The sequence below is a fragment of the Brachypodium distachyon genome, chromosome 3 (assembly GCF_000005505.3).
Source record: "Brachypodium distachyon strain Bd21 chromosome 3, Brachypodium_distachyon_v3.0, whole genome shotgun sequence".
In the NCBI taxonomy this organism is placed as follows: Eukaryota; Viridiplantae; Streptophyta; class Magnoliopsida; order Poales; family Poaceae; genus Brachypodium; species Brachypodium distachyon.
The window spans coordinates 2,478,111-2,495,520 of NC_016133.3; the positions used below are offsets into that span (position 1 = coordinate 2,478,111).

At 41.5% G+C, this 17,410-nt stretch overlaps 2 protein-coding genes across 4 annotated transcripts; one reads left to right on the forward strand and one right to left on the reverse strand.

Moving 5' to 3' along the window:
• The first annotated feature begins 83 nt into the window (after nucleotides 1-83).
• LOC100837709 (26S proteasome non-ATPase regulatory subunit 2 homolog A) lies at nucleotides 84-7,062 on the forward strand. Its single transcript, XM_003574504.4, has 25 exons — nucleotides 84-365; nucleotides 521-621; nucleotides 930-1,050; nucleotides 1,137-1,196; nucleotides 1,315-1,382; nucleotides 1,838-1,880; nucleotides 1,971-2,036; nucleotides 2,157-2,195; nucleotides 2,289-2,371; nucleotides 2,490-2,601; nucleotides 2,678-2,761; nucleotides 2,983-3,141; nucleotides 3,225-3,329; nucleotides 3,405-3,509; nucleotides 3,598-3,738; nucleotides 3,829-3,933; nucleotides 4,020-4,241; nucleotides 4,485-4,598; nucleotides 4,695-4,910; nucleotides 5,510-5,569; nucleotides 5,648-5,761; nucleotides 5,858-5,943; nucleotides 6,083-6,191; nucleotides 6,279-6,457; nucleotides 6,558-7,062. The coding sequence occupies exons 1-25, from the start codon at nucleotides 234-236 to the stop codon at nucleotides 6,628-6,630; spliced, it is 2,697 nt and encodes an 898-aa protein (XP_003574552.1). The 5' UTR covers nucleotides 84-233; the 3' UTR covers nucleotides 6,631-7,062.
• A 1,390-nt stretch (nucleotides 7,063-8,452) lies between these two features.
• LOC100842259 (long chain acyl-CoA synthetase 8) lies at nucleotides 8,453-17,394 on the reverse strand. 3 transcript variants are annotated; one of them, XM_010235507.3, is made up of 13 exons: nucleotides 17,224-17,394; nucleotides 16,454-16,484; nucleotides 15,497-16,085; nucleotides 15,336-15,416; nucleotides 14,468-14,734; nucleotides 11,818-11,949; nucleotides 11,562-11,735; nucleotides 11,162-11,391; nucleotides 10,592-10,709; nucleotides 10,024-10,155; nucleotides 9,811-9,945; nucleotides 9,534-9,740; nucleotides 8,453-8,846 (listed from the first exon to the last, which is right to left on the reverse strand). In XM_010235507.3, exons 3-13 carry the CDS (start codon nucleotides 16,034-16,036, stop codon nucleotides 8,682-8,684), a joined length of 2,181 nt encoding a protein of 726 aa, XP_010233809.1. In that variant the 5' UTR covers nucleotides 16,037-16,085; nucleotides 16,454-16,484; nucleotides 17,224-17,394; the 3' UTR covers nucleotides 8,453-8,681. The 3 variants fall into 3 exon arrangements, with proteins under 3 accessions (XP_010233809.1, XP_003574567.1, XP_024316624.1); XM_003574519.4 differs by lacking the exon at nucleotides 16,454-16,484; XM_024460856.1 differs by lacking the exons at nucleotides 16,454-16,484; nucleotides 17,224-17,394 and adding an exon at nucleotides 16,911-17,155.
• Between the last annotated feature and the right edge of the window lie 16 nt (nucleotides 17,395-17,410).

A 17,410-nucleotide genomic window follows, 5' to 3' on the forward strand; every position in this document is an offset into this window, starting at 1 on the left:
CACACAGACCCCTTCTTGGAGGAGGGGCAACGAACAACCAAACTTGGAGCGGAAAAAAAGATCACCCGGTTGTTGTGTTCCCGTCTTCCGGCTTGCAAGCAAAGCGGAGATCCCCTTCGACCCGCACAGCCAACTAGCCAAGGCAGGCGGCTCCGTGCTCTCTCGCTCTAGTCTCGCTCCCCCGAACCCTAGCCACAGCCCAGCTCGACCCGTCGCGTCGAAGATCCTCAGCCATGTCGCCGCCCGAGAACCCCAACGGCGGTGCCGCCGCGGCGCCCTCGGAGCCCGCGCAGCCGCCCAAGCCCTCCTCCTCGTCGACTTCCAAGGGGAAGGGTAAGAAGGACGAGAAGAAGGACGACGATCTGGTGAGCCCCCCCCCCCGCGCGCGCCCTCTCCTCCCTTCCCCTCGGCTCCGAGATCGGGGCTTATCTCGCCCCTGCTCGCTTCGATCTGCGGTTTCCGTCGCGCTGCCTGATGCGTTTGTTTGTTTGTTTGGTGGTGGTTGTGTGGGGGCGAGCAGTCGGAGGAGGACTTGGCGCTCAAGGAGCAGCTCGAGCTCTACGTGGTGCGGGCGCAGGACACGGATCCCGGCGTGCAGAAGCTCGCCCTCGAGAGCATGAGGTAATTCGCTTGGCTGGACTGGAGCTTCAAGTTCTAGAATTGCGTTGCTTCACGATTTTTTGCGCCTAGGTTTAGCGGCCCTGTGCTGCGCCGCTTGTAGGTTTAGATTTCTGATATCTGTATCAATTCGGTGGATGCATAGGTTCTAGTTCCGGCCTCTGTAGTTACATTACAACTTACATCTATCTGGTGAAGCATTATGGGTTGTTGCCACTGCAGTTTGTGTACAAAGGAAGTTGTGTGTGTGTGTGTGTGTCTGTGTGTGTGTAGTTCCTTTTGCTGCCACTGAGATCTTGAAACCCTACCAGGCAGGAGATTCGTTCAGCTACCAGCTCGATGACGTCCGTCCCCAAGCCCCTGAAGTTCCTCCGCCCACACTATGGAACCCTAAAATCGTACTTTGAAAGCATGCAAGAGCCTGAGCTAAAGGTATATTGTTGGCCCCTGCTGTAATGTACTGTGATTTGATTATTGATCCCACGCAGTGCTGATATTTCATTTTCACTGTTTTGCAGAAGTACATGGCTGACATACTATCGGTGTTGGCCTTGACAATGGCTGTCGAAGGAGAAAGAGTATGTGCATCCTCCCACTATTAAATTTTGCTCCTAATATTTCTCTTCAGTTTATCTCATTCATCTGCAATTGAGGTAGCCTGCTTAAAATTTGCGCTCTGCATTTTGATTGCTTCAGGAGAGCCTTAAGTACCGTTTGTTGGGTTCTGAAGGGGACATTGGTTCCTGGGGTCATGAATATGTGAGGTAAGGACAAAACTACAAATGTGTTTTATGCTTCGCGAGTTTTGAATCTACCTGTTTTTGTTTTGTCTCCTTAATTCTTTTTATTATAGCCTGTTTGATGTTTCTTACTCTTACATATTTTGTTCATGTTGTTAGATGTAAAAAATAATATCAACTGATCACTTCTTCTGCGAAAAATGTTTTGGTTCCCAACTTCTATTAGTTCCATACTCAGAGTCGGACAAAAGTAAATGTAAATTTTGTTCAACAAAATTGTAAATTTTGACCCGAACAGGCATACCATCTCACAGCGCCTGTTCCTAGGACCATTATACTGAGTCAATTGTGATCATGGAATATTTTGTCTAGGTACTCTGTTATATTATGTTTTCGTTGCTAGATGTGTGTTTCTATGGTGAGGTTCGAATTTTGAACCTTATATGTGATACCTTGCTGAAAATGTTGTCTCGTGACAGGAATCTTGCAGGTGAAATTGCTCAGGAATTCCAAAAGCGCCAGGTTGCAACTCTAGCTCATGAAACCTCTTTTTTTTTTCTTTCTATTTCTTTGTTTATCTTTTGAACCTCCAATGCTTAATTTTTTTTACAGGGTGATGAGATGCCAATTGATGCCTTGATGGAACTAGTGCAGCAAATTGCCTCATTTCACATGAAGGTTAGTTCCATCTACAGTTCATGGTTTAAACTATGCATTCTTTTGTAGTTTATTAGTACTATCGTTAATATTTCATGTATTGACTCATTATTTGTATCTATTGTTATTTTATACTAATAGCACAATGCTGAGCCTGAAGCTGTGGATCTTCTGATGGAGGTATTTTGAACTTTATGCTATTTGAACCTGAGTACATTACCTGCAATTGTTCACTGACGGAAATACTGATGCATCGCGTTCATCGTTTCACAGGTTGAAGACCTTGATTTGCTGGTTGAGCATGTTGACTCAACAAACTACAAAAGAGCTTGCTTGTATCTTACCAGTTCATTTAAGTATGTCAACATTTTTTTTGTACCGTTATTTTCTACTGTACCCGTTGGCTTTGGGAGTTGTGTTGAACTTTAGTTGACCTAAATTAATACTTTTATGTATCTCAATGTATAAGTGCAGATATCTTCCTGGCCCTGATGATGCATTAGCACTTGATATAGCATATACCATTTACATGAAGTTTAGGGACCTTACAAATGCGTTGCGCATTGCCCTGCTTCTTGATAACAAGGTTAGCAGATGATTATCTCGAGTTATACTCTAGTTTTTTAGAACTTTGAACTGACGTGCATCTCCATGAATTCTAGTCCGCACAGTATGTGAAGCAGGTCTACACGGCGACTGATGATCTTTCACTCAAGAAGCAATTCTCTTACATCATCGCACGCCATGTATGTCCTCCCATATGCAGTATTTATACATTTATACCTTAAATGCTAGCTGTGTGCTTTACGCCCATATGCACACACACACACACTGGAGAGCCCAAGTGGCCAAGTGTTATTTCTGATCACCTCTCCACTGTGAGCTATAACCATGGCAAATCTTTTCATGTCTTAACTTAATAATGACTTGTTGAATGAATTTTGATCATGACTCTCCTTTTCTTAAGGGTTTGGCCATGGAGATTGATGATGAGATAGCTGCGGATGAAAATGATAAGGAAATTTTGCAAGAAATAGTTAATAACAGTAAGCTGAGTGAGGGGTACCTCACTCTTGCTCGTGATATTGAAGTTATGGAGGCAAAATCTCCGGAGGATATATATAAGGTAACCTATATTTACTACTTGCTATGTTCATACAGGGGCTTTTTTAGTCCATATTAATCTTGCTTATCCTTGCTAAACTGTAGGTCCATTTAATTGATGGTCGTGGTGCCAGTTCCAGTCTTGATTCTGCAAGACAGAATTTGGCCGCTACATTTGTCAATGCGTTTGTTAATGCTGGATTTGGCCAGGTTAGTACATGAGAAAACCTGTTATTATGATCTTGGTTAGGAAAGAATGGATATTAAGACCGTTCCTTTGTGCAGGATAAGCTGATGACTGCTCCATCTGATTCATCCAGTAGCGGGTCTTCTGGAAACTGGTTATTTAAAAATAAGGAACATGGAAAAGCCAGTGCAGCAGCTAGCCTGGTACCATTACATTGTTTATATAAGCCAAAAGATTTTGTTTTCATTGTAAAATCACCAGTGCTAATACAAATACAAATATTGTTTCTAGGGAATGATTCTCCTGTGGGATACTGATTCTGGGCTTGCTCAGCTCGACAAGTACTTGCACAGTAATGATACTCATGTTGTTGCTGGAGCTTTGCTCGGCATTGGAGTTGTCAGCTGTGGTGTGAAGAATGAATGTGACCCTGTATGTACTCCAATGCATTAGTTGCTTCATGCTCTCTCCTCTCTGGTATTATGCAAATTCTGTTATCTAATATCCTAATTTTATCACCAGGCACTTGCTATTCTCTTGGAGTATATTAACAAGGACGACCCAAACATAAGGATTGGGGCAATCTTAGGGCTTGGTATTGCATATGCTGGTTCTCAGAAAGATGAGGTGAAAACAAGGGCTTGCTATTGTGTCTTGTTACATTATTACGAGCAGCTATATATTTTGGATTAACATGGTTTCCTATATTTCAGCTAAGAGTGCAACTATCGATGGTATTGGGAGAACCCCAAGCAACACTTGAGGTCTTGGTCTTCACAGCCGTCGCCTTGGGATTGGTGTTTGTTGGTTCTTGTAATGAAGAGATTGCACAGTCCATCATATTTTTCTTAATGGAGCGTAGTGAAGCCGAGCTTGCAGAACCAATTATACGCTTGCTCCCTGTTGCGCTTGGCCTTCTATTTCTTGGAAAACAGGTAACACGGAGCAATCCACATTTCTAAACTTTGCATGTTCATTCGGTACGCCGAGTAGGTACTGAATTTTTGCTAGGTTTTACTCTCTTAAACTTCCATAAAGCAGTTATTATTGTTTCCATGCTACATTCTTGTTGCTACTGTTTCAACATGCAGCCTATGCACATATTAACGTGATGCCTGCTTTTTTTCGCACCAATTTAAACTTCTGGAGATTTACTTAACTTTCTATTGCTATTTCAGGAGAATGTTGAGGCTACCGCTGAGGTTGCTAAAACATTTGATGAGAAAATCAGGAAGTATTGTGACGTAACACTTATGTCCCTTGCATACGCTGGAACAGGGAATGTACTTAAGGTACTTTGCCATCAACCATATATTGATAGGTCTGGATTTTAGCTGCTTCAAAGTATTCTTTTAATGGTTCCAACGTCTTTCCAATTCTGAATGCAGGTTCAGAAACTACTAGGTATTTGCTCACAGCATCTTGAGAAAGGCGAAACACACCAAGGACCAGCTGTCCTTGGAATTGCTCTTATTGCCATGTCTGAAGAATTAGGAGCTGAAATGGCTGTACGATCACTTGAGCGTCTCTTACAGTATGGCGAGCAGAATATTAGACGAGCTGTCCCTCTTGCTCTTGGTATACTCTGCATTTCGAATCCCAAGGTACGTAACATGTTTTTGGCACACTTAGATTTTTGTGTCCAAATCTTTATGCTTGGTCAACTTGGAAGAGTTACATGGTTAAAAATAAATTGGTCACAGGAGTTAGGGGGGACAGTTCAGTGGTATGCTTGTAAATGTCCTTCAGCGGTTAAATTGTCATAGGTTAAATACACAAAGAACATCGGCGCACACATTTGCATTAATTTGTTACCTATCATTGACCAACAGCCTAGTTAGGTTTAATAGAGTCGTCTGTTAGTATGTTCTTATGGACCCAAAGCTCAACATGAAATAGTAAGACATTTTTACTGCAACATTTCATAAAATGGAGATAGTGAAACCTGTTTTTTATGACACATACCTCATTTTATTCAGTGTGTGGCCATATTATCTTGTTTAATTCCTTCACTCTAACATGTGATTCTTTTGATTTGGTGTTATCAAAGTACTTGACTACTTATTTTGGAAGGTGCTGGTTTGTCGCACACTGCTGTCAAATATATGAAAATAATGTGTTGAGATTTTTGCTGAAAATTAAATGCCTTTTCATCTCCATGTTATGGTTTTTATTTCGGTAATTCTAATGTCTGCTATCTCAGGTTAATGTTATGGACACACTGAGCAGATTGAGCCACGACGCAGACGCAGATGTTTCAATGGTTTGTACATCCAAAATTTGTGCTTTTATCTTATAACTTGGGTATCTTATGACTTACATTTTAATGGAACCACTTTAGGCTGCGATAATCTCATTGGGTTTGATTGGTGCTGGTACAAATAATGCCAGAATAGCTGGTATGCTTCGTAATCTTTCGAGTTATTACTACAAAGAAGCTGCTCATCTATTCTGTGTAAGTACAAATCAACAGTCACCATTTAGCATCCAGTTTTCTGGATGTGTTGAAGTTGCTTGCTTGCATATATTGATCAGTTTTACATGTGTTCAGGTAAGAATTGCTCAAGGGCTTGTTCACCTTGGGAAGGGTTTGTTGACGTTGTCTCCATACCATTCCGACCGATTTCTTCTTTCCCCGTAAGTAACTATCTTCAAGCACTCTCCTTCCTCCGGCTTAACACCAGCAGTCTGTTCAGGGATTTAACCTTCAAAATTGCCATAAAAAAAACTTTCGAAATTGTTGGATTCATCTGTAATTTTTGTTTTGTTTTCATAGGATGGCACTTGGAGGAATTGTCACTGTTTTGCATGCCTGCCTTGATATGAAGTCCACCATTTTAGGGAAATATCACTACATTCTTTACATTATTGTCTTGGCTATGCAGGTATGGGTATTACTTATTTGTGAACCTAAAAAATAGACCAAACAGCTATTTGATACTAAGCTCAAATTCTTTTTTATATATATACAGCCCAGGATGCTTTTAACGGTGGATGAAGATCTGAAGCCTCTTCCTGTTCCAGTGCGGGTTGGGCAAGCAGTTGATGTGGTTGGCCAGGCAGGAAGACCCAAGACAATTACTGGCTTTCAGACACATACAACTCCTGTCTTGCTTGCAGCTGGAGAGCGAGCAGAACTGGCGACTGAGAAGTAAGTTTAACTTGGACTTAACATGCTTTAGTGTTCGAATTAGTTGTCATGTGCTTTATTGTTTGAATTCATGGCAGCTAACGACTGTTGTGTTGTGCAGGTACCTCCCCCTGACATCGACATTGGAGGGCTTTGTAATTCTGAGAAAGAACCCTGAATACCATGAGGAATGAGGGAAGTTCCTAGGCTTGATCTGATGCAAGTTTTGGGGCTCACCAGCATGGAAGGACTCGGAGGTCTGGTTGTCGTCGTTGATCATATTTTGCTCTTCCATCTCTCAACTTCCTCGGCACTTGCTGGTGGTTCATTCACATAGACTTTTTATTTCGTCCACCAAAGTTGTAGCTCGAACTGCAAGCGTCGTGTTTGGTTGAGTGAATGACCAGCACGCCACTTCTACCCAAACTGGGGGGACCAAGTAGGAGTTCAGTTGCAGTTTTATTTCTTCCTTAAGCTTATTTGTATATGTGTCTTAAGTATGTGCACTGAAAATTACATCTTTAGAACTAAATACGGTGTGCACTTTAACCTTTCTGCATGCCTATCTAGTTGTTCCGTGGTTTGTTTGAAGTCTAAGACAGATTTGCTACGGCCAAGTTCCATTCCGAAGTGTGCAACTACTCGATTTTCATAAGTATAGATGGCATTGGTTCCGAAAAGCTTTGGTCCGAGGTCTCTAATACCAGCTTATCTGGGTCGGTGCCCATCAATCACGCTCCACCTGCATCTTGCGCGAGACCACTGTACACCGCCATGGCGGCAACCCGCGTCAAAAAGAGAGTAGCCGAGAGAGCTCGTCTTTTTCCCGTGGATCCCCGAATGAGAGTCAGAATCATCCACTTCAATAGATGATGCAAAATAGAGTCTACAACAGGTGCCCTCTCTAATAGATGATGCAAAATATGGCATTTGGGGGCAAAATCGGTTTACAAAAGATGCCCTATACCTATACCTACTTGGTGATGCAAATTTTTGTGGGCTTGTGGCAGCCACAAATTTTTCCCTCCCGTGCTCTTACAAAATAAATCCACGCGTGCGCAGCCCCAATCGTCGGCCTGAAACATCGCCTAGTTGCAGCAGCTTCGCACCCATGAGTCTGACGAGGTGACCGTGGCAAGGTTCCGTCAAGAGCACCCGGAGCTCATTCGGGCAGAGGTGGAGTTCTACACTGCGAGGGACGCAACGAAGAAGAACAAGACGGGTGCGGTGTCGGAGGCTGGCCCCTCCACTATGAAGGATGAGTCGACAGACGACGACATCATCGGCTGGGATGACCTCGCCTCATCCACCTCCTACTCCTCCTTCGACGACGAGGATGATGAGTAGTGTGTCGGAGTCGAGTTTATCTTATCTATGTAGTGTTTGTCTTGAACTATGGATGCTTTGAACTATGCTATGCTAATTCGTTGTTGATTTGTTGTTTGTGATTATTTTGCAAATTTGATACTCCCTCCGATCCATATTACTTGTCGAAATATTACATGTATCTAGATGCTTTTTAGTCATAGATACATTCATATTTGAACAAATTTGAGACAATTAATATGGATCGGAGGGAGTATGTTGATATGTGTTGGTATCTTATTTTACATCGCCCACTGCGACAGTCGTGCCCTATAATGCGTTGTCTTGAAAAGCACAAAACCGTTTCGCTGCCCTGTATCCCAGTTTTTGGTGCCATATACTTTTCCTGGATGCCTTATTTGAATTATCTATTAGAGATGCTCTTGAGCATATAACATTGATCGACACCTGTAAATATAACTGTTGGTGTCCTTGTATAAGTAAACTTTGTAATTTCCTTAACATGAACGTTCGTACGTCTTGTATCGGACTGCAAAATAGTTTATGGACGGATCATATTTTTAACATGAACGTTCGTACGAATATTACGTCTTGTATCGGACTGCGAAAAATATGATTGGTGAGATGAACTGTTGGACACCTGTAATTTTTCGTTCATCTTGGAAATGATGGTTAAGATTTAAAAGCCCATTGAAGTAACAACCGTAGATCTGGGTGTCATTTTCTATATTTCCAGACGTGCTGATCCTCGAATAACACTCGTACATTTTGCAAATTAACATCCAAATGATTACCAGCTGAAGAACTGTCGCCTTAACAGCTTTAGAATCCAGATTATCAAGCACTGACTGTAGCATACACAAATTATTATTTATCACGTGTGAACGCGCGTCAACACAAGAGTTGTAGAAATCGAAGGTCAGTGATAGAGCTTGTTCAGGTCATCTTTAAATTTGGTCTTTAGCTGCTCCCTCTTGAGCTTAAGCGCAGCCGTCACAAGCCCAGATTCTGGAGTCCAAGGTTCAGCCAGCAAAATAATCTTTGCAGGCATTTCAAATTTCTCGAGCCTTGCTGCTTTAGCTGCCTGCACAGTCGGAACACAATGAGTTAGATGGCAACAAGAGTGCTCTTATGATCATAACACAGTGACGCGGATAATTGCTGACGACAATAAAGATGATGTCAAGGGCCATATGCAGTATCTTTTCTTTCGACCGTACTTGAGTTTTGTAGGTAATTACTACAATTCCGCAAAAGTTCAGCACCTGAGATCTTATTAGTGGGCAATAAAATCGAGGCCTTCAGACCGTACTTGAGTGCAAGTTGTAATCCGAATGTACCATGATCAATATAACCAGTTCAGGAGCCTGTTGAGACAATCCCACATTGCTCCAAACTTTTACACATATAAGCAGGCATGTTGCAATTGTTATTAAACAAGATAACGAAATAGTCTTCTCCTAAGTCTATGATCTCATCTTTCTGCTAACATCTTTCTCCATATGTGCCGACCACCGACTGGCTCTCATACAAATGTACCTGTGCAAACTGCATTGCTACAGTCTGCAATTACCATGGTAAACAAAACTAGAAGTACGGTAGCAGTACTAGAGTATTGGTTGAACCATAGACTAAAAATATAATGATTGCACTCCTTGAGATGCAAAAAAGTGCTTTGGTAAACCAAAGTTGTCGGCTCAAGCAGGCAACAAACCTAGTGCAGTCCTATATAATGATGCATTGAAATACTCCATTTGTGATAAAATCTAACCTTCGAGAGAGATTGCTGGACCTCCTTAAGTGCTTGTCCATTTTGGCACAGCTCCTCAAAGTTTTTGTAATTAATCCCTGAATTTTGAGCCCACTTCTCTAAAGCCTGGTGCGGTGGCACTACCAGTGCAACACAGTAACTATGAAATGGATCAGCATAGACCATGATGTTATCCACATAATTGCTTGTCTGTAGAGCTGATTCGACCTGGGGAGAGAGAGAAACTTAATTAAATTTAACAGGATACTCATAAATAAGCCACAATTTATAAACAAACCTTGCCAAGAGATACATATTCTCCATGCTGAAGTTTCACTATGTCCTTTTTCCTGTCAATGATCTCAACGCACCCATCAGGATGGAACTGACCAATGTCTCCAGTGTAAAACCAACGTATTCCCCTCTCATCCACCTGCAGGACACATGAAACAATCATGGAGTGATAATATATACATTCAGTGACTGCAGATGTGCAGATAATGGAACTCACCTTGTACACCTCATTTGTTTTTTCTTCATTATTGAAATAACCTTTTGTTATGCTGTAGCCACCAATCACAACCTCTCCCCGAGGCATTGGCGAATCAGAAATTCTATAACCACCTTCTTCCCATGAAATAAGCTGCACTCGTTTGATGAGAGGTTAGATGTATAGATATTGGAATGTTACACATGAGCATGGTTACGGGAGCACACCATATCAAGGTTGAGGCACCTAGAAGTTTCAATAATTACGCAAAAATATGACCAATTGCGGCTAGCAAAAAGACAACAAGACCCAAGTGAATAGTATTGCAGATTAAAGAGTTTAGATCTTGTTCTTTTGTGCAGCCAATGCTGTGATCGTGTCAGCTTTGGTTGAAACGATTCAGGGGATTTGTATACATGTCACTACAAAAACGAAAAATACCATTTGGAAGGGTCTCCCAGGGTGGATCCAGGTGATCCTTGTTCCAAGTGTCCTAGCGTTGGGTTCATTCAATTAACATAAACTGTATTTTTTAGTAGGTACTACTCAGGAATACATCACTGAATCTTTATCTGTGGAGAACACAAACCTTGACATAGCAGCAAGGGAGGGGTGGACCAACACGCCCCACGCTTGTATCGTCCCATTCGGAGAAAGCTGCTCCAGCACAAGTTTCAGTCAATCCATAGCCTTGACCTACTGGGACACTGCAGCAGCAGTACAGCAATGATAAGCACAGAAGACAAATATGTCATCTCACACTATCAAATTGAGGTTGCCAGCCTAAAAGAGCAAGAAAAAAAACCGAATGTTACAACATTGTCTGATTAATGTGCTTTAGCTTCTCAGCTTTCAATTGACAAACCAATCGAGAGAAAACATACGTTATAAATTTGGATTTAAGTATGAACTGATGCTAATGGTTTAGAAAAATGAAGACTAAAGTCATGTGAACGTTTGCTAAGCTTGCAAATTCATACTCCAACTACTACTAAGGGAGCTGTTTTTTTGAGTAATATCTTGGACGACCTTAAGATGTATTTGTATCAACAAGCAAGCAGAATAGTACATGCGGTACGAATGACAATCATTTTATTACATCCATCACTAACTTAGCAAAATAATGAAATGAAGACAAGCCAAATAGGACGAAAATTACCCCAGACATATATTTATGAATCTTTGTGTATCACTTGATAGAGGCGCGCCACCACAAAGAATAAATCTTATGCGCCCTCCAAGCATCAAACGTATTGGCTTGAAGACAATGCTATCCCATATAAGCCTCTCGGGTGCCCACGATCCAAACCAACTCCCTTCAATTGCTCCAAGATTTCGTTTATACGAAACATCAAACAGCTTTTTTTTCATGCCGCCCTTCTCAGCAACCTGTAAGGAGAAAATATTGAGCTGAGCCTTTTTTGTCATGCCACCCTTCTCAGAAACCTTTTCAGGTGTCTGGTTTTATAGTTAGGAGGGTTAAGTGAGCAGCACATAGCCAAGACGGGTCACTTAAGATAGCAGCACATGAATTTACAGTTTCGAAAAGAAACTTGAACCTTCTTGAACACTGCGTCTCTTATGCGATCCAAAATTGCAGGAACTGAAATCATAAGAGTGGGTTTCAGTACAGAAACGTCTCCTTTTGTCCCCTTCTTTATCTTATTTGATGTATCAGTCATAGTCAGAGCCGAGCCATATCCAATAGCAACACCAGAAGCTAACATCACCGTCTGGACAAACAAAACAAACACAATGTCACCCACAATATTCATAATTATTACGAATGATGCCCCTGAATTCCAAAAATATCACCTCTGCTGCTAGTTCAAAAACATGAGCCAATGGAAGGTATGCCAGATAAACGTCTCCCGTGCCAAGTTTAGGAATGATTGTCCTGACGGCAGCAGTTGTGGCCACCATGTTGCCATGCGTAATCATTACACCCTATGTCCAAAAGAGAACACTTAATTTAGTTTTCAAAAAAAAAGGACAAAATAACTGGGTATACCAAATGCGCTCAATATTAACAAGCATAGGCAGCAGGCCTCCAGTGAAATGACATGGAGTAGTCAGTCGTCGATCAGAATTCGTACCCACAAGCTAGCAATGGGCAAGTTTACATACTGTAATGAGCGAGTTTTCTGATTTATACTGAAAATGTTGGGTCAATAGTGCAAGCGGTCCAATACAGATGTAGTTATGGGACTTGCTGATATCAGCCACTATAATCAAATATGTAAAACAAACATGAAAGGTGGGAAGAGTTCATGTTACACCCCACAACTGTTGTTAAAACAGGGGAAACAGAACCTCAACCATTTCACCCAGGTTTTCTCTAACACGACTTCACTCCAGGTTTTCTCTAACACAAAACCTACATGTACATGTTTTGGAAACGCAAGCTCATTTAAAACATGGCAACTGATATAGAAAAAGGAATTGTGAAACACACAAATTATCTTTGTTCACTTCCTATCTCCCTCCTTCCAAGTCTGGCATATCCACTGCCAACCGGCAGGCCAGTGGCGCAGGCTGAATGCATAAGGCAGACTGGATCCCTCGCTGCTCATGGTGGGTAGCCACAAAAGGCAGATTGTTTTTGGTGTGAAGGCAGTGGTTAACAGTGGCAGCATCCACAACATTGTCAGCATAGCCACGGGGACCTGATTACCATTTTGCTCAATATCAGAGGCCCTTTGTGCAAAAAGAGCATGTGATTTCTTATTTCTACAAGGTTCTTCATTTAAAAGTTGCATTGTATAACTTTGATAGTACCAGCCTTTCAGAAAAAAAGTAAAGAACACAGACGACAAGCTAGAGCAATGTTTTGGCAACAACAAGTTGGTGTTTGCTTTACTCTCTGACGGAGAGAGGAGCGTTGCATCGCATTTTTTCTTGACAGATATGAGCAAACTTGCGTGGCAAAGCTGTTTTCTTAATTTTTTTTTGACCGGGGAAAACAGCAGGAGAGGCTCCTACTGCGCTTTGTATTAAGGCGTTAGCAAAACTGTACAGGTTACGTTGTTAGAGAGAAAAGAAAACAAAGAATCCAGAGGACAGGCCCTCTAGGTTAGAGACTAAGCTCCTGAATAAGATGAGTAAGTTTAGTAGTGAACTTCCTATAAGTGGGGCTGCAATTTAGCTTGTGTAGGATCCAAACGCTCCCAAAGCAGTGATGCAGTTCATTCGTTTACCACGGCAATGAAGTACGCACAAGCCTTGTAACACAAAGAATAAAAAATAACACAAAAACGAAAGGATGCGAAAGGACACATATAGTATAGAATTATGGTTCCTCAAGGTGGAAGCGCGCGGTCCAGGCATGACTGTCAGACTACATAGCTCCACACAAAACTGACAAGTAGTACATGTCGCCAATGATGCAGAGAAATGAGAAGGCAGAGGAGGAACAAGATGAGGAGGTAAACAGAGGTCGAAAAAGGTAAGAGAAGGACGAACATGTTGGCCTTGAATATCGTAAACAATAAAGTGGTGAACTCGTTATGTGGCGGACAGTTGGGCACATTGAATTCAAGTTGGTCAAAACTGCTTTGTAGTGTGTAGAGCAACGAACAGTTTTAACACATGACAGAACAAGTTTTGCAGTTGAGGGTGGAAAGCCAAACTTGGATGAATAGTTGAGGAGGCGTGAAGTACAATTCTCGATAATAAAAACTGTACTAAAAATTCCAAACCTTTCGCAGTGGTACAAAGCAGTGCAGCGGAGCTTGTACCAGTCTAACCAGCAGACTTAAGTCATTCAGTATGTCCAGTTTTAATGGTATGGCACACAAGGAACAAAATAATATAAGTTGTTAACTGATATCATGTTAGCTCTTCATGGAACACAAACGGTAAAACAGACATATTGTCAACCAACTTTCACTTGGCTCATTTGGTCCTCTGACATATGACATATAGAAGGCCCAATTTGTCCACTGGCTTGTTTCTTTCTGTTGATTTTAGTTGATTAAATGATGCGCACGAGCTAGAGTAACTGTTAAGTATGACATTCGATTGTAGGTCCTGCCTGATGGTCCAGAATAAGTGAGTGGCTGTGTTTGTGACTGAACACATAATAAAACAACAATAACCAGATTTACGAAGAGAAAGTATAGAACAGCAGAATGAATCATTCTATAGGAGATGCTCCGGTTTTGTTTATCCTCTTTGGAGCAAAATGGAAATAACTGGCAGTAAGCATGGCTATGAATATTTCCCTTAAATGTGGAAAGCAACAATTGGAAAACAAAAAAAGCAAATCTAACCTTCTATTAGTTTCCACAAATTTCTGTTTGGGTTTCATATCTAGCCTACCCCAATTTGCTTGGGACAAAAGGCTTAGTTGTAACCTTCTATTAGTATTATCATTTTATAGCACCCCAGTCTATTTTTCTTTGATCTCTATTCAATTGACAAATGAATACACAAGAAAGTGAAATATGCTCAAGCAGAAGTGTACCTTGGGCAGACCAGTACTTCCACTTGTATACATAATAACTGCAGTATCACTGCTTGATGGTAATCTTGGATCTGTATGAGATGTTTTGCCCAACTCCTCAACCGCATAGAAAGATAATGTTGTCAAGTGTCGCAGTTGGTTAAGTGTGTCAGCGTCAACAGGTTCATCCTCAATATAGATAACATGCCTAACACTCTGCAACTTCGAACTGACTGAAAGCAGCTTCTTAAGTTGCTTAGAATCACAAATTAGAGTTGAAACCTGTGTCTGAAATTCAACATAAGAAAACACCTCAGATGTAGAAGCACCAGTTGTACTCCCTCCAATCCATAATAAGTGTCTCAGATTTAGTAGAACTTTGTACTAAGTACAAAATCTGAGACATTTATTATGGATCGGAGGGAGTAATTGGTATGGTAAACAGTTCTACCATGGATTTCATCAATAACTAGTAGGATAGTTTAGGATAAAATAAGTATTAAACGTGAAGCAAGGTAAACCACAGTTGCTATGAGCATCAAGATTGTACGGATTAGTGAGGATAATCTAGGCAGACATAAGTACTAAACAGGGACCAAGGTAACTCATAGTTTATATGTATAGATACCATAAGTATGGAATTTGAGTTCCGGCCACCAACTGATTCAACTAAAAGTTAGTACGGAGTTTGTGTTCCGGCCACCAACTGATTTAACTAAAAGCTGAAGTTGTTAAGAAATGTGGAAAGATTCTCATGCTTCAACAACGGACATATCTCAAGCTAACAATTTTAAGTTTAGAAAGTCAGAATAGGATTCATTCTCAAGTGGATAAACATATAATGATGACGACATAACAACTGCACAGCAAAGGATCCACATCAACGTACCTCATTTAGTGAATGCACCAGTGCATCCTCGCCAAGAGATGCATATATGGTTACAACTGTTAAATTTTGTCGAAAGCATCCCTGGCACAAAATAATGTTATTCAGTATTCACATACATATCTATTAACTTCTAGGACAATGCTACAACATAATATGATCACCTGGGAAGCAATGATCCACTCAGCTCTTGTATCAGAAAAGATAGCAGCCCGACTATCTGGCTGGTGGCCCATCTTGATGAGACCAGAGGCAAAGTTACATGCACGATTAAATGCTTCTGCATAGGAATTCCATTCATATTCACCTAGATGCAATTTCTCAAACTTCCTTCCATCAGCGGCTTCTATAAATTCGCTACTAATCAGATTCCTTGAGCCAAGACAACGGTGTTGTGGGTACTTTTTGCTAGCCATCTCGAACAGAGCTGCCATTGTGGTGGCACCCTCCCATGGAACTTGAATTAAAGAGGAAAACCTACTGTTTCGCATGGCAAGGCCTGCCTCACCACCCACATCAGTTTGCACAGCTCTCTTTTTCACCTTTTTGCTCAACATTGAAGAAAGCAAGATAGGAATAACCATGGCAAGTAGAAGAGCACCAATAACTCCATGAAGACCATATTCTTTCACCAGTGGCACATCACTTGTGGCCAATCTTTCTAGAATGGACATGTTTGTATTCTCTCCAGTAGTCTTTTTCATGACCTTATCCTATATCTGGAACATTGACTGTAGCACTTCACAAATTTCACTACATAGAATCAAATATATCAGCGAAGCATGTTAATATGCTTGCAGAGAAGATACAACTTTGATATAGTACTCAACTGGAGACATAGCTGCCTCGAGTAGAAGGAAATAATACAAACAAAGGTGACCGTAGAAAGGGAAAATGATCACAGAATAGAGAAGTATCACTGCAGCCTCTATGTATCATGATAGAAGGAAATATTGAACAATGGGTAATTTTTTTAAACAAGAAAATTGCCCTTCCTCTTATCAAACTAACCAATGGTATACTTTGATCTGTCAAGAATCAGTGCAGCACATGTATAACCAGTAAGAGATATACTTTAATTGGAATGCGAACGGGAAACAGAAGGAGCTACGACTCCTTGCCTTACATACTGGATCAACAGTCCACACCAGTCTGCATGTTGATATGTCCAGCTTTTAGTGCGGGAAATTAATATGTAAACACATCTAACAGCATATCCACCCATCGAACCTTGGGTCAAATGAACTGTAGGACTATTCAGGGATGGCTAGAGGGTGAACAGCCAGACCGTGCCAGCAAATTCTTTCTCACAATGTATTCCACTGTTATTATGACAAAGCAAGAACAGTCCATTGTGATGGCAATTTTGAATTCTTCAATCGTTTTTCATTTCTCCTATGTTTTTCAGTTAATTAAAGTCCAACAGTAATATTATTACTTGATGGCATTTACAATGTGAAAAGATAATCTCGACATTATCTTTCAGAAAGTAGAATAGTTCTTCTAAGATTTGTTTTGCGGTGGCCCATTTCTGAAGAAACAAAACATAAACACTATAAGCTGACTTGTACAAGTAACCTGAAATAGAAGAACAAGCCAAAACAGACATGGAAGCTTTCCAGCTTGCTTCAAGACAAAGAGTTTAGGCTGACATGGATTGTGATGCGGTTTGGCTGGTGGAATCGCTGGCTGCATGGTCTGGTGTTCTGGTCTGGATTTCGGCTCGTGGATGGATATTGGGCAAGGTTGGCTTCCATGCATTTGCTAATTGATTTTTACGAACTGGGGAAGATTAAGGAGATGAAACGGGGAGCTAAAGGGCGGGATCCGTTGGTGGGGTGATGGGAGGAGAAACGGACGGGAGCGGGAGAATCGAAGGGGAGATGGATACCTGCGGCGGCGGCGCTCGCGCGAGGAGGAAGACGAGCTCGGGGGCTGCGGCGATCGCCGGCTGCGAGAATGGGCTAGAGGGTTGCGACGGAAACTCGGGAAAAAGGTAGGCGTCTTCTGGTAGAAAAATAACGGACTCTCTTGTTATAGGCTCTAGACGAGCCCGGTGGACTGAACTGAAATCAAAT